Genomic DNA, 16,988 nt, shown 5'->3' with positions numbered 1-16,988 from the left:
GGCAGGGGGCAAGGGGGAGCTGGTGACAAGCCTGTGATCACACAGCCAGTCAGGGAGGAGACTGGGCTAGAACCTTGTCCCCCGGGAACCAATCTGAGAAAGATTCACTGCAAAGGGGAAAGTGGCTCTTTCCACCACCAGTCCCTGCACTCAGATAGAAGAGCCAGCTTACATCTGTTTCAAATTCTTTGCCCATTTACGTTGTTACATAATGTTGAGCAGAGATCCCTGTGCTATACAGTAAGTCCTTGTTGGTTATCCATTTTAAATATAGCAGTGTGTACAACAGAAACTAACACAACACTGTTAATCAACTATACTCCAATATAAAATACAAAGTTAAAAAAAAAAAGTCTATCTGTTAGCGCTCAACTAACAGTAAGAAATGAGTTCTCTTGTAAGAAAGCCTTTGTCTAAGGATCTTACACTAAGTGAGGTCTGGAACGCTTGCACACAGCCGACCACTCAGTACAATCTCTGACAACATCCATGTCCAAACCGAAGAAGCACGAATTAAGTTACCTGAAACACACACAGGAGCCTCTAGGCTGTGCCTATTAAGGCACTTGCAAATCTAATTTAACAATCTATGGAGACCTATTCATTTGGGGAAAGAAAATTGCTCTTGATCAAATAATGGGACTTACCACCAACTTCCAGACTTATTTTTTAAATGCCATTGTTTCTGAATAACAATTGGGCAGAAAGTAATGGGAAATGGTGTCATGTCATCGTAGAAGGACCACAGGTTTCTAACTGATGCCATGAAGGATTCCTAACTAGGACGGGGGAAAAAAATCTAAAGTTCGAAGGAAGAGTGGAAAATTACGAAACACCAGGTACAGCATCAGGATAGATTAATGTCTCCAAATACATCAATTATTAACATCTGAATCATATCAGTGGTTCTTGTAATCACTCCTCCCTCCCCATCCCCCTGCCCCACCGCAGCCAGGCTCCAACAACAGCAACCACAAAGCTGGCTGATGGTCCCTATTCCCAGTCCTCCTTTATAGCAAGTCAGGCGTCCTTTAGGACCAAAGGTGGTGGAGAAAGTAAACAAGAGGCACATCACAGCAGAGTTCGGAAGGCTCTTTAATAGCAAGCATATGGTAATTACATCGTTGGATGAGATCCTCACCCTCAGGGGAGAGAGGAAGGAGCAGGTGTGGCCAGGGTTCAATTCTGCCTTTACACTGCTTAGGCAGCTGATGAAGGGCAACGGTGTTTGGCAACCCATTTCACAGTTTTGTAATTTACAAGAGAGTTCTTTGAAAGGAATATAAAGGCAAAGAAAGCAGAGACACCCTGCATGAAACATTTCTCACCTAAAAAACAAAACCCCCAAACCATTCCTTGCTTTTGCTTCTTATGTAGACACTAAACTTTGCTCTCTTACACAAATTAAGACTGGTTCACAGATAGTTTCAAGTTTTCCCTAGAACTGATGACTTACTTTCTCCTCTAAAAAGCTGACATTTGTACAGAGTATGGCTCTGTATCTTATCTGCCTAGCTATCAGAAGGTACTTAAAGTAAAAAATGAATCTGAAGAAACAAAAAAGAAAAAAAAAAACCAGGCAAAGGCAGTTTTACAGGGAACAGACTGTCAGCTCTCTCTGTGGTACCGAGTAACTTGAATACACAGTTCTCAGAAAATGAAATGTTTATTTGTATGTGGCCTGGTGCCTGCTTTTAACTACTTGGGCCTCTTCGGCCATACCGTGCTTTAAGTAGACTTTCTACAACATGAAATGCTCATAGGTCCTCTATTTTTGTAATCCAAATTTAAATAAAAATACCAAAGACAACACATTATTTAACAATTTGCCCAAGGAACACGAGCTATAGATATCTTACCATGGACACCACGTTGCCACGGATACCAGTGGCTACCGGCATTCTGGCAAGTCTGAGAATTATTCTGTATAAAATCTAAAAGACTTCAGCCTTTCATGCCATACCTGGTATCACCAAACCAAGATAACTGCTTGTGTCTTTATGGAAGAGGATTAGTTTTTGATTCAAAAAAACTTGAGGCTTCTCTGGTAATCTGAAGACTAAGCAATCAGGCAATGACGTCTCTTTGGAGTTAACACTCACTAGAGGGAAGAGGGGTCTGTGATCCACTTGAGTTTTAATTGTGCTCTTTTACAACCCGGAAGCGTGGTGGAGGAGGTGGGCTCTGCCCTCTGGCCGGCTGGGGCATTCCTGAACTGTAGCCTCCTCTGCAGCTGACAGCGAGGTCAAGTTTGGTTCCCGTTCTGCCTGCCAGGTGATTGGAGCCCCTTGCAGATCTGCCAGCACTTTGGAAATACAGGCTTCTCTGGCAGCTGGTTTAGTGAGGAACAGAACTCCACCAGATTTGCAAGACACCCACTGTCTCCTTGGCTGGGGGGCATTTTTTTTGAGGGGGGCATTTTTAAAGCCACAAGGCCACCCCCGACAGAGGCCTTGCCTCTCAACATGCAAGCAGCCCCTCTGAGGAAAGCAGGATCCTGGTGAGATAGCCAGGACAACAGTTCTCTTGTATTTTATATGATAACTGCCTCTTGCCTTTATATTTATTTAAAAAATCAGACCCTAACTCTTCCATTCTACCTTACTCATCTCCTCCTACCCCAGGTTAAGTCCTGCCTATTCCTATGTGTCTCGCAAACCAGGAGAAATAAGATCTGTTCATACCACAGCTTCCCAACTTGTACATTTTAACATGAGGCAGATTCCTAAAATATAAATTCCAATGATGCTCTAGTATCACAGCTCTCCTAGGTCCATACACTTTGTGCTCTTATGAAACAGAAGCAATATTTAGACATGTACTTGTGCTAGGGAAAGGTTTCTGCTCCTATGTGGAAACACAGTGACTACGAGAGGAGAGGGGTTTTCACTTAAGGACACTGGAAACCTCAATTCTGGCACCAGGACACAAGGAGAATTCCTAAATTAGAGACTTTTCATGTTCTAGGCATGGGGGAAAAAAAGCACTATGTGTTGCTGGCAGCCTGGGAGACTTGAGTGGACACCGCAGTGTCCGTGGTGGTGGCAGGCATACTGTGGGGTCTCACCTCCCTCCAGAATCTGCTCTCCGACTCCCCGAAGTCTCCTTGGTATGATTATCAGGCAGGGAAAGTAACCGGGTAACCACTAGAAAAATGTCTCTGTGATTCACTCAAACCTGGGACCAAGGTTGTGGAACGTTATCACAGGTGTGACTTCGCAGCTAGCCCACAGTGATCAACAAGCAATCAACCATTCCCCTACTCTCACACACACACACACACACACACACACACACACACACACACACACACACACACACTCAGTCACTTTCTCTGTTACTTCTCTTTCTCTCTACTGGATGACATGGCAACAAAGCACTCATCTCTCACTCTCTTCCAGCTATTCTTCATGCGAATTCCCCGACTAAGTTAAGTTAAACTTACTCTACTTCCAAAGCCCCAGTCTGTCAGAGCACAAGGCAAATCCATACCTTCCACGGCACAGCAGCCAACTGGGACAAGTATTGATATGCTTTCCATATCTCCGGGGCCCCCCTTTACCCTCTCATCTGAGGACAGAATCTCATCAGCCCCTCAGCATCAGACCTGAGGGGGTTTCAACACGCACAGACTAACACAAACCTGTTCTAAGGTCATCCTGTGGCCAGGATCCTAAGGACAGCAAGATTCAAAATGCATTTGCTTCGCATTTCTCGAGAAGTTTCCTTGACTGTTGCTCTTCATACACACACACATAGTAAGGCAGTTAAGGAAGGACAGTGGTTCAAGCAGGAAGGGCCAACTCCCCTTTCTTCAGGCGAGTTAAATGACCTGTCCGAGGGCACGTACATGGTCACTGGCAGAGTCAGGACTAAACCCGGGTCTCTCTCCTAACTCCTGGGTCTACGCTTCTCCTGTGGTACCACACTGCCTCTCGGTAGGTGTGTTTACATGTTTGTGAGAGTCGGAACTCGGTCTAGCCAGGGAACCACTTCCATAGTGAGAACCACAGGCTGCCCGCGTCCCTGAGCGGCCAGGTGAAGCTCTGCACTGAGCCAGTTCTGATGCCACCCACGACCCAAACAGAGAATCCACAGCGCAGGTGAGTGTGTACATGTGCATGTGTGTCAGCATGCACTGGCCAGGATGTGCACAATCAGAGAAAATGAAGCTTTAGAGGAAACAATCCGATTCGCAAGCAACGCCCTCTGGGGTTTTGCCTTGAAAATAAGGAACACACAGCTATGTCCTTTCCTACCCCCGGGGCAGAACAAAGGCCAGATTTCTCCTCAGCCCACTGAATGGCTGAGTCTATCTCAGCTCAATTTTTATCAACAGAGAACATTCACATAATAATACCACAATGCATTTGGTCAAAGCCTAAACACTTTTTCCATAAAATACATTTTATATGTCCATTCCATTTTCAAACATATGTAAATTTAGATTTTAAGCCTCTACGTACAAAATTCCAGTTTACCTTTGAATGGAGCAAGCCAGTCCAGCTTCTTCATTTCGGTGGCAGAAGTCATTCTTTCAGACTACAGTGTGAGCACGGAGCTTTACAGACGCGGGCTCTACCTACGGGAGGCATAGCTCCCAATCACCTGTGCTCAGGTTCACAGCCAATCAGAACACAGGCGAGGGAGCAAAGCACGGAATCCGCTTGCTCCACTGGATAAAACCCCAAGGTTTGTTTTGTTAATAGGCTACTCCAAAGATAATTCATTTCACTTGAAGTTAACCTTTAATATGTTTTTCCAAGAAAAGAAAAAAACATGGGTACTGAAGCACGGATCGAAACCACGAAATTATTTTACCCGATGACTTAAAACTGTAGGACACCATTTTACCACGAGCAGCTGTACTCCTCACGGCACCAATCAATTAAACAGAAAATGTTGAGATAATCAGGTTTACACCAACATGCCTGGAAGATATACAAGACTCCCGTAAACTCCGTGGCCTCCGCTGCTTTTTTTTTTTAATCTAAAACTTTGACAACCCAACAGGCATGTGTGTGCATGTTAAAAACAATTCCACCCCAGACGTTATGTTAAGTGTTGTAAAAGAGGCATTCTGCATCTTTTATTAGAACCAGAGATGCAGAAGGGTCTAAGCAAAATGAATGTTTTAAATAATTCCATGTTAGCATTGCAAAGAATTTCCCCCCTCAGTGTGTGTTGCTAAATGGTGACAGCAGTGTTTCCAGTTATGACAGTAGTTGTTTCTGTGAGTTGTCTGAATATTTGATCATTAAAACTTCCCTTCTGAACCAAGCTAACCCACGATTAAAAGATTCCCACTTTCATACGACTTTAAAACTTCACTGCAGTTAGGTTCCTCAAAGCACTTGATTACAATTTTTAAATAAATTATACAGTGGGATCCTTTCTTGACTTTTTTTTGAAGAATAAAAGTCAGATTAAGAAAGTAAAGAAGGATTCCATCATATTTTTAAAAAATTTATCCTGGTTTATTTTCCTATTAAATTCATCTATGGCTTCAAAGTTTAAGTGGCACTTGGATTTGGGATGTTTTCATGATTTAACAAGTTGCCATCTTGTTATAAAGAGAGAAGGTAAATGTTTCATTTCATATGTGGGGTGGCTTATAAACATTTTAAAGAAATCAATAATTTATGTCACCCCATTTATATTCTCCACTATTAGACTTTAAAAGTGGCTTTGGAATCAGCATGTTTTAAAATAACTGAACATGCAAATAATGTTTCTACCTAACCATGAACCAGCTGCTATATATCTAGGTAACTCAGTAATGGCAGAACACTTAAAGGCTTCTTTGCCTCTCTTATCCTCTTAAACCAAAACTAAGTAATTCTCCTTTTCTGCCCTTGTATTTGCACTTGTGCAGTTTAATGACTAGATATTAAAACTCATGCTTTATAAGCAAAACCTTCCATTTACATATGCTTAAAAGGTACATAAAAAGTGCAGACTGCATTTCTTCTCTGCCATGCTTTCTCTCAATAATGTCACCTGTGATGACTCAAAACATATCCTTAATACATTCAGAGTTCTCTACTTTTGAGTCAGCAAATGTTAGTTCTCCAACATAAACTCAAGAGAGAACAGTCAGCCGCAAAATGGACTCTAAATTCAAAATGGCAAAGGCTACCGAGACAACTCCATTAGAGACCCACTGAAACGGGAGTAAAATTCAGGTCACTTCTGAGCAAAGCTCATCCCAGATATCGTGTGGTCGTTAAAAAGGTATTTCATTTTAATTTGGATGCTGGGAGTCAGACGTCCTGTTTCGAAGTGCTATTGCAAAATGCTAACCCAGGAGCTTGTGACCCCACCTCGGGTACCACAGGGCCCACTCTCCTTCTCAGGTGGGAGCCCTTGGAAGTCTACTGCTGACTGACCCCCATTTGGGGGTGGTCCGCCTCTGGCTCCTCCTCTTCCACGTCCGCACTGTACTCTTCAAATGCGTCGTCATCTGCATCCGGAAGCCCCAGTAACTACAGGGGAGAGAAGAGAAGCAGCTGTGAGTGCCAAATGGCCCACAGGCAGGAAGACAACCAAAGGCATCTGATCCAAATTCAACAAAGGGGGCAAGAACAGACTGTGGGGAAAAGACAATCTATTCAATAAGTGGTGCTAGGAAAACTAGACAGCTCCATGTAAAAGAACGAGATTAGAACACTTCCTCAGACCATACACAAAAATAAACTCAAAATGGATTAAAGACCTAAATTTAAGACCAGAAACCATAAAACTCCTAGGAGAGAACACAGACAGGACACTCTTTGACGTAAATCGTAGCAATATTTTTTTGGATATGTCTCCTAAGGCAAAAGAAAGAAAAGCAAAAATAAACAAATGGGACCTAATGGAACTGAAAAGCTTTTTCACAGAAAAGGAAATCACTGACAAAATGAAAAGACAACCTACTGAACAGGAGAAATATTTTCAAATGATATGACTGATAAGGGGTTAATATCCAAAATATATAAACAACTCATACAACTCAATATCAAAAAAACAGCCCAATCAAAAAACAGGCAGAAGACCTGAATAGACATCTTTCCAAAGAAGAAATACAGATGGCCAACAGGCACATGAAAAGATGCTCAACATCACTAATATGAGAGAAATGCAAATCAAAACCACAACGAGATATCACCTCAAACTTCAGAATAGCTATTACCAAAAAGTCTACGAATAGTAAATGTTGGAGAGGGTGTGGAGAAAAGGGAGCCCTCCTACACTGTTGGTGGGAATGTAAACTGGTGTAGCCACTATGGAAAACAGTGTGGAGGTTCCTCAAAAAATTCAAAACAGAACTTCCATATGACCCAGCAATTCTGCTCCTGGGTATATATCTGAAGAAAATAAGAACACTAATTCAAAAAGATACATGTACCCCCAATGTTCATAGCAGCATTATTTACAATAGCCAAGATATGGAAGTAAACTAAGTTTCCATCAACAGATGACTAGATAAAGAAGATGTGAGTTACACACACCACACCACACACACACACACACACACACACACACACACACACAGACACACACAGAGGATTATTATTCAGCCATAAAAAAGAATGAAATTCTGCCATTTGCAACAACATGGCTGGACCTAGAGAGTATTATGCTTAGTGAAATAAATCAGACAAAGACAAATACTCTGTTATTACTTATATGTGGAATCTAAAAAATAAAACAAATGAATGCATATAACAAAACAGAAAAAGACTCACAGATATATAGAACAAACTCGTGGTGACCAGTGGGGAGAGGGAAGGAGGGAGGGGCAAAATAGGGGTAGGGGACTCAAAGATACAAACTACTATGTGTAAAATAAATAAGCAACGAGAATATATTGTATAGCACAGGGTAATATAGCCATTGTTTTGTAATAACTTTAAATGGAGTATAATCTATAAAAATACTGAATCACTATGTTATACACTTGAAATTAATATAATATTGTAAATCAACTATACTTCAATAAAAAAATTTCAACAGCACTTAACAGGAATTAGCACAGTAGCTATGGATTTCTCATGGGAGTCAGCTACCTCTATAATTATTTTCATAAGCTTATTAGATGGAAGTGTCAATCGTACAATGGATTGGTGCCCAAAGGACTAGGTTTTACTGGAGAGCCTGGAGATTCTCTACTTTTAAGTATCATCCATGCATACACAAAGATACAATATCTATGCACACACACACACTGGGCTGTCAGCAGCAGTACAATGAACAGTGCTGACTAGCCCATCAAGATGTTAAAAATCTATTCTCCTCTATGTCTTCTTCTCTAAAAATGCACGCTGCTATTATTCGTAACACACATATAAAGGTACAGAGACTACTGAAATGTTCAACAAAACGGTTAAATAAGTTATGGTGCATCTGTAAAATGGAATCTTATATATCCACTTAAAATACTATTTTTGAGTTGAATGATATAAAAAATGTGCTCATGTGTGTAAAAAGAACATGATGAAAATTGCATTTTCATTATGATACAAATTTTTTTTTAAGTATACACAAATGCATAGAAAAAAAGACTTCAATGAAATAAATATATCCAAATTTTAAGAGTACTTTTTTAGGCAATGTGATTATCGGTAAATTTTTTCCTGTTCATCTTTTTGTATTTTCCAAATGCTCTATAATTATCATCAGGGAAATTCACAATAAACACACAGTAAACGTTTTCTTAAAACACTGGCTGGTCCTGGGTTAGAAACCGTGAGTGCCCTTTGCTGGGCCTGATCAATATGGACGAATGCTCTGGTGCTGGCAGGAAGCCATGGCTGCAGGCATCTTGCTTGGCCTTGTCTGCCATCACGGGGATGCCGACCCACAGCTCTTTGATGAACCTTTCTCACATGGTAGCCCCTTGGTTGACCATTTTCAGGCAACTTCACTGAATGGCCCTATGATCCAAACACTAACTGCATTAGGACAAAGTGAGATGGACCAGGACCATGGTCCTGCAGACCACAACTCTTGCAGGTCTCAGAGAGCCCTCTGAACACGCTCAGGACAAAATCATCTGCCAGGCATTATGGGTCATATGATGCACGTGGCCTGCCAGCACTACGGCCAACTGCAGGCACGTGCCTTCCCCTTAGAGCTCAGGGCTACAGCTGTCTCAGAGACACTGCTGACTGCGGGGAGGGGTGGGAGGGGCGCATCTCAGCTTGTTCGCACAGTCTGCACCAATCACATAGTCTGCACCAATCTTGTGTGTGCTGGGGAGAGGGGAAAAGCCCCTTTCCCCTACTACTGTCTCCCTTCCATATTTTACTGGGTGGAATAAAAGGCAAAGTTTGCCTCTAAAGAGGGAAAAAAATGGCTGGTTACAATGAACACAGATGACTAATGGTGTTCAAGTTTATTTCAAGAGCTGCTAGATGACACAGCAAGGTGAAAGTATCAAAAGAGTGGTAACATTTAAACAGTTTATAAAATATAAATATTTTTGCCACTACCAAGAACTCCAGAATCACCTAAATGCCAAATGAAGATGCATTATTTCAATAATAAATATAACTCCTCATTGTACTGAAGGGATGCTCCTTAAAAGAGGAATGGTCAATGGGTTCCTTCTCAGTTAACAAATCTGACTGGATGCCTGGAGCCTTGGGTTCAGGAGGATTCTGAAGCTCAGTGGGAAAGATCCTGGTCAGTAAGCAATGGCTGTCATGAGTACAGGGGGCGCAGTTGAGGTATGCATCCACATATTTGCCATCTTGTCCTAAAGTGACATGCCACTGATTATTCTTTTTCATAATACGTTTAGATAATTCACATGGACTCAAACTGTAGGTACCCCTTAACACCCACCCTCTCCTCAGCTTAGGGTGGCTTGGTAGAAGAGGTTCCAGCAAGCCAAGCGTGAAACCCTTCCCCTCTCTCCTCTGCCTAGCTCTGTACCTTACCTTGATGTGAATCCAAAGCACATAGTTCTAGGTCTGTAGCATTAGCCACATGGGAAGCCCCTCCCTTTGGCAGGAAATCTTCAGATGCTCATTTGAGAGCTGCTCTCCCCCTGTCCTTAAAGGAGGGAGAGAGAAGAGAAGCAGCTCTCAATGGCTGTCAGGACGTTTAAGGCACCTTAGCGGAGAATCTGAAGATTTGTTGAGAGGCTGTGTGGAAAAGGCACTGGACCTCGCGTCTGGAAGCCAGGGCTCTAGCTGGGGACCACTGCCTTTGCTGAGCCTCGGTGTCCTTCTCTGTAAAGTGGGAACCATGACATCTGCTCTACTCCAGAGAAACTATGGAGATTCAGTGAGAAAGTGAATGTGGCCATGGTCTGCAAACTGTAGTCTTATGTGAATTATCTAATTACATTATATTACCTTGCTTCTCATTTTAAAGCACAGCCAGTTCAATTATTCAAGGGGAGTTACTGCTGCATCAGTAGACTGTCTCCAGACCCTGCTTCTTCCTCTCTCTTCTGCTGGGCTTGCTTCTGGACTGCCTCATTGTTAATTAGTACTGTAGGAAGTAGGAAGAGAACTAAGAAACTCAATTCTATCAGCCTCTGCATTAGATTCTCAGGCTTACATTCCATTGAACCAACCAATTTTGTCACACTACGGATTCAATGATAATAGTTTATATTGGTTAAGTTACTATCTGCTAGGCACTGTATAAGCAGCTTTTCTGTATATTAATTCCTTTGGGCCTCATAATAACCCTATGGGGTAGGCACTATTATCTCCCTTTCACAAAGAAGATCTGAAGATGTTGAGTAAATTTGCTCAGAGTTGCCCAGTAGGAATCAGAGCAGGATTCAAACACAGGCCAGCAGGTTGTAGACATTACACACCTAACCGCCAGGCTACCTGGGAGATATCCTTCCAGCTGTCCATGCTGCTCCTATAGCTGGAGCCTTCAATGTTTTCTACTCGGTAATACACTTAAAAAAATTCAATATGCAATGTTAATATCAACATTTATGAGTATGTACAATTTGGAAGCATGATGAGGAAAAGAGAAAAAGCACAAGAGCTAGAATTTGCCTGGGATGCCAAAGGACATCATACAGATATGTAATAATCTAGCATTCCCACCTCTGTCTCCATTCTCATTTATGGTAGGTAAGTCTAACTTCTGGGTTACCAGAGGCAGAGGTGAGGGGAGGGAAAATTGGCTGAAGGCAGTCAAAAAAGTACTAACTTCCAGTTATAACTTAAATAAGTACTAGGGATATAATTTACATCATGATAAATATAATTAACATTGCTGTATGCTGTATAAGCAAGTTGTTAAGAGGGGCTTCCCTGGTGGCGCAGTGCTTAAGAATCTGCCTGCCAATGCAAGGGCCATAGGTTCGAGCCCTGGTCCAGGAAGATCCCACATGCCACGGAGCAACTAAGCCTGTGCGCCACAACTACTGAGCCCGTGAGCCACAACTACTGAGCCCACGTGCCACAACTACTGAAGCCCAGGTGCCTAGAGCCCGTGCTCTGCAACAAGAGAAGCCATCATGATAAGAAGCCCGCTTACTGCAACGAAGAGTAGCCCCTGCTCACCACAACTAGAGAAAGCCTGCGTGTAGCAACAAAGACCCAATGCAGCCAAAAAAACCAAAAAAGTTGTTAAGAGAGTAAATCCCAAGAGTTCTCATCACAAGGAAAAAAAGGTGTTTTTTTCCTATTTCTCTAATTGTTTATCTATATAAGACCATGGATATTCACTAAACTTACTGTGATCATCATTTCATGATGTATGTTAGTCAAATCATTATGCTGTATGCCATAAACTTATACAGTGCTGTATGTCAATTATATCGCAATAAAACTGGAGGGGAAAAAAAAGAATAGATTGAATAGCCAGACTGGAAAAAAAATTTAATTTCTGGATCCAAATTTTTAACAGTCAAGAATTCACATCAGAAACAGGACTATAAACAGACTGGGAAGAATCCTGAGTCCTTGCTTTTACTGCACTCACACACTCTTATAAGGGAAAGGAGACAGGCCAAGAAACCCTGTCAAGTATATTTAAATTGCTCCTGATAGAGTCATTCATTCCTACTTCAGTAAATTTTTTTTTCAGTTGACGGGAAAAAATCTTTATGATCACTCTGGACAAGTGTTGGCACTCCCAGGGTCTTGCTTCTTCAGAACAGTCTCTGATCACATAAGAACTACTGGAGCCCACCCATCCTAACAGGGTTGTACCTGGTGGGTAGAGATGCCAACCCTTGAGAATTAAAGCTCTTCAGACCCAAGAGAGTATCAGTTTTCTGTAGGACTAACTCCAGGTCTTTTTGAAAGTGTTATAAACTAGTTGAGGCTCTATTCAGTTGGCACTTAGCATCTGCTGTCTCTCACTCAAACACTTGGGCTAGAGTGTCTTTTTTTTTTTTAATAATCTTTTTTAAAAATTAATTAATTAATTTATTTATGGCTGTGTTGGGTCTTCGTTTCTGTGCGAGGGCTTTCTCTAGTTGCGGCGAGCGGGGGCCACTCTTCATCGCGGTGCGCGGGCCTCTCACTATTGTGGCCACTCTTGTTGCGGAGCACAGGCTCCAGATGCACAGGCTCAGTAGCTGTGGCTCACGGACCTAGTTGCTCCGCAGCATGTGGGATCTCCCCAGACCAGATCTCGAACCTGTGTCCCCTGCATTGGCAGGCAGATTCTCAACCACTGCGCCACCAGGGAAGCCCTAGAGTGTCTTTATAAAAGAAGAGGAGATAGTATCTAGGCCCTGGAGAGCACAGGCAACCAGCTAGGCCTTCAGGACTTCCATTAAGTGCCCTGTGGCTTTAGAGGTTCCTGTAAGCTCCTTCCAGATGATTCTTTGAAGCAGCATTTCCCACACTTTGCTGTGTATGTGACTCACCCAGGATCTACCTAAAATGTAGATTCTGAGTCAGTGGGTCTCAGGTGGGATCTGAGATTCTGCTTTCCTAACAAGCTCCCTGGTGATGGGGATACTGCTGGTCCAGAAACCACACTCTGAGTATTGAGACCCTAAAGCATCTGGGGAATTTGTCACGATTTATCTTAATGATCCATGATGCTGGTGTTACCAAGAAACCTCTGATGGGATCCTGGTCAGTCTGTCTTTTTGATAATAAAGGAAAAAAAAAGGTGGGGGGGTAGGTGGCAAGACTGATGAAACACCCAAATGGGCAAGAGTAATAGGTACCCTCTTATTTTAGGGGCTATCGCACGTTCTACAAAAGACAAGGGTTTGAATGTTCACCATATGAGCAAAAAACAAATGCCATGATAAACTTAAATTGTCAACATTCAATGTGTGTGTGTGTGTGTGGTTTTGTTTTGGTTTTTTTTTTTGGATGTAGTAGGTTGTTTTTTTTTGTTTTCTTATTAATAGTTTTTTACTGAAGTATAGTTTATTTACAATGTTGTGTTAATTCAATGTGTTTTTATTAAAACCCACACTTGTGCATAATCTTTCCTACCAGACTTTCTGACCAACTGGGGCAGCTTCCCACAAGTGGATTCTCTCTCTTCTTCCAGACTCTTGACCAGACTAGAAGAGTAGAAGCAAGAATTGAACTTTTTCTGGGTCACAAAGGGTTTTCCTGTGGGGTATAATCCCTGGCTCTCCAGCCACTAGTGGCAAAAAAAAACAACAACCAATCTTGCTCATGCCAGTAAGACTTAATTAAGGGAATTTTTCTGGTGGAAGGATCTCTGTTTCTCAAGAGAAAAAAACGTGGAGTCATACAGCAACCCTAGGCAGGGGACCAGGGTCAATCAGAGTGAGAAAACCTAGGGAAGCACAGGCTCTCACTCCAGGTAGGGCCATCAAAGCAACAATGAGAACCTGCTGTATAGCACAGGGAACTCTACTTCACTTCGCTGTACAGTGGAAAATAACACAACATTGTAAAACAACTGTACCCCAATTAAAAAAAAAAAAAACATCAACCAAAACAGCACAGAAAATCATCACAGCAACAGGTGCCTCATGACCCTAATGTCCACAGTGCTAGTAAGAGGAGAATACTCCAAGAGAATAGAGTAAAGCTTTGCAAGAACTGAAAGGCAAAGATTAGTTTTGGTTTTGCAGCTAACTTGGAAATGGTAAGTTCTCTCTTCTTTTGTGAACTGTTTTCTAGTGAGGGGGTGGAGGGGAGGAAGGACTGTTAATCATCACTAAATAAAAGATATAAAAACATGGAGGAAAAAAATGACTGGCATGGCCAGCATTATTTAGACCCATAACCACTATTTCATTATCTAACTCAATCATGTGATGGCTGGCAACTGTCAATCCAGGGCCACTTAAACAAAAAAAAAGTAGGACTCCAACGATTCTCCAATTCGCATTGATCAAGCCTAGTGACAGGTGTCTCCGAAGCCATTACTGGTGCCAGGACATGGATAAACCCTCCTGCTCACAGATGGCAATGACAGCACTGTCATTTGCACACATGTACCATTTGGATATGACATTCCAGCAGGAAGGAAAAAAAAAAACTAGGTAGAAGCTAGGCGGCCCCTGGAGTGGAGCAGAATATAGGTCAGTCCAGGAAGGAAGCTGTCCCACTGCATGCACGGAGCCACATATCCACCCAATAAGCATTTCCTAACAGCAGTTAGGAGCTGGAAATTGAAACAAACCTCAGTGGGGTGGCTGGGCTTTGATAGCCCTCTGTGTTCTGATTTTGAAGCTCCCCATGCATCCACGAGGCAGAGAAACATGTATGACCCCCATTTTAAAGATGGGGGCACTAAGGCTGAACAACACGGGCTGGGAGCCGGCCAGGCCAGGGCTAAGCCACCTTGCCCCACCCAGGGACATCTCTAAGGTTCTCTGGGCTATGGGGCCAAGATGGGCCCTTCTGGTCTTTCTTCTTGGCCGGCCCTCCTCCTGCTCCAACATTGTCCAGATCTCACCCTTTCAAGCCCCCCTCCTGGCGAAGCCACTGCCAGCACTTTGTTCCTCGATGAGCCCACTCACATCTGATATTCCCAGTCCTTCTGACACATAGTAGATAAGGCAGTTTTTTTAAAAAAAACACAACATAGTTCCTGATTATAAATGTTTTCTGTGACATCATGGAAAATTTAGAAAATCCAGAAGAGAAAATAAATATCACCCATAACCCTGTCACCAGAGGCTCTTTGGTCATATGTCCCTCTGGGGGACAGGAGCATCCATTTGTCCCCCTTGTAGCACTAGCCTCAAACCCACTGAGTTGTACGGATCAGGTACTGAACGGATGGTTATTATTTTGCCAAAACCAGTGTCGATAAACTTTTGGCAATAATACCCCAACACTGCCCCCTTAGAATCTCTTATCTTAGCCAGATGCTTCTGTTAAGCGTGTGTTGAAATCACTTAGCAAATTGTTTTCTTCCTCCATCAAAAACCTAAGGGTCCTACGAAAGCTTTCATTACTGAGCTCACTTCTCAACAGTATTTTGCCGAGTGTCCCCATCCCGTCCGTGTCAATGCCAGCATTTACTCAGTGCTTATCCTCTGTGCCATGCGCTGCACTAAGTCCCCAACAAGAATCGTGTCATTTAATCTTCATAGCAATCCTAAGGTAACTATCATCATTTGTTTCCTACTTTTACAAATGAAAAAACTGAGAAACAGCAAGGTCAAGAAACTTGCCTGAGGTCACACAGCCAGCAAGTGACAGAACTGGGATTTGAATCCAGGCAGCCTGCCCCCAGAGCTTGGGTTCCTCATCACTGTAGTAACCCGATTCTGCATAACTAGGTAAAGGGACCACAACCAACACCCTGCGGTCGGTGCACACTCACTGACATCCTCTCAGGAAACACTTCCCCAGAGAACCAGCAGACCGGAGTGAGCAGAGCAGGGAATGGAACTCCTTTGCACTGTATCTAGCAGAGTATCTAGACCAAAATAAATGCTCAATTTTGTAACCTGGAGTTTCCCTGTACGTTTTTGTGGCTCTGTCTCCTACCAGAAAGCCAGCTCCTTGAGCGCAAGGGCTGGGCACCCTGCCCTGCCTCTTACTCTCCAAAGCGGTGCTTTGGCAAATAGCAGATGATCATACATTTTGTTGATCATGTGATGAAGAGATAGAGAAAGAAGAGGAGGAGTAACATGGTGAATAAGAAAAAGAATAATTATTTTTTCCTTGTCAAATCAAATAACAGATTTCTTTGGTAGGGCATGGACTTTGTGATATTGATTGTTTCAGTGCGGGGAAGGCAAACAGAAAGGGCGGGGGGAAGGCAAACAGAAAGGGGAGGAAAAGCACACAGTCTACAAAATTGGAATGTCCAAAGGTAGAGAGTGCTACTGTGGCACGCTGAGCCTTGCAGGCAGGATCGCTGAGGATGGCCAGAAGATGACTCCATTCTTTGGCCCATGCAGGCAGGCATGCGTGGGCTTCAGCAAAGTTAATTGACCCTGCTTGACTGATGCCCCAAAAGGCAGCAGAAGGCTGTCAACAGAAAGGTCCTTATCTTTCTGGAGAGATTACCCAGCGTAGGGGCTGGCAATGGGCTGGCCAAGGTAAAGCAAGAATTCCAAGCCATGAATGAGGCTGTTCTAAGATGAAGGTAAAAATATTCCTTCTGTGGTTTCCCCAACTATAAACAAAAAGGAGCTACACAGATTGATCAGATTATCCAAAATTTTCAGGGGATGAGGTGCTCAAGCTTACCAGCGTGATAACCGTGTAGCATTTGGGTATGTGTTACTTCAACAAATACTTGCAGCTACAACAGCAGTAAGACCCTTTCCTGGGTCTTATTTCTAAATCCAAAGCTCCTTTATATAAAACAGGTAAATACCAGTGGGAAGAAATACACTCTTCAGTGGAGAGGGAGAGGGTAAACGCTTCCCCACCGATCTCCAGCAGTCCCTCACCTGGGTCTGTAACACTCCCTCTCATCCGATCTGGGGCACATCCTGACTGAGAGAAACCCAAAGCTTGTGTGCATTTCACCCTCACTAGTCCTGAGAAGGCCTCAGGCCTTTCCCGCGGGCAAAAAGACCCAGCCAGAGTGCCCAGCACGCAAAAGCTTCC

At 43.0% G+C, this 16,988-nt stretch overlaps 1 protein-coding gene across 2 annotated transcripts in view; it reads right to left on the bottom strand.

The window, feature by feature from the left end:
• Positions 1 to 1,078: 1,078 nt before the first annotated feature.
• MTURN (maturin, neural progenitor differentiation regulator homolog) overlaps positions 1,079 to 16,988 on the bottom strand; it is a 29,543-nt gene continuing 13,633 nt past the window's right edge. Inside the window, exons 3-4 of one of the 2 annotated variants that reach the window (XR_010945562.1) lie at positions 6,324 to 6,485; positions 1,079 to 4,931 (exon numbers count right to left, since the gene is read on the bottom strand). Coding sequence is in view for 1 of the 2 variants with exons in the window: in XM_067746625.1 (XP_067602726.1) it covers positions 6,375 to 6,485 (111 nt within the window). In the remaining variant the exon portion in view is untranslated. Of the gene's footprint in view, positions 6,486 to 16,988 lie in introns of both variants that reach the window. The other variant, XM_067746625.1, reaches the window with a different exon arrangement.

Source organism: Pseudorca crassidens, chromosome 8 (assembly GCF_039906515.1).
Source record: "Pseudorca crassidens isolate mPseCra1 chromosome 8, mPseCra1.hap1, whole genome shotgun sequence".
Lineage (NCBI taxonomy): Eukaryota > Metazoa > Chordata > Mammalia > Artiodactyla > Delphinidae > Pseudorca > Pseudorca crassidens.
This window is presented reverse-complemented; position numbering and strand designations above follow the sequence as displayed.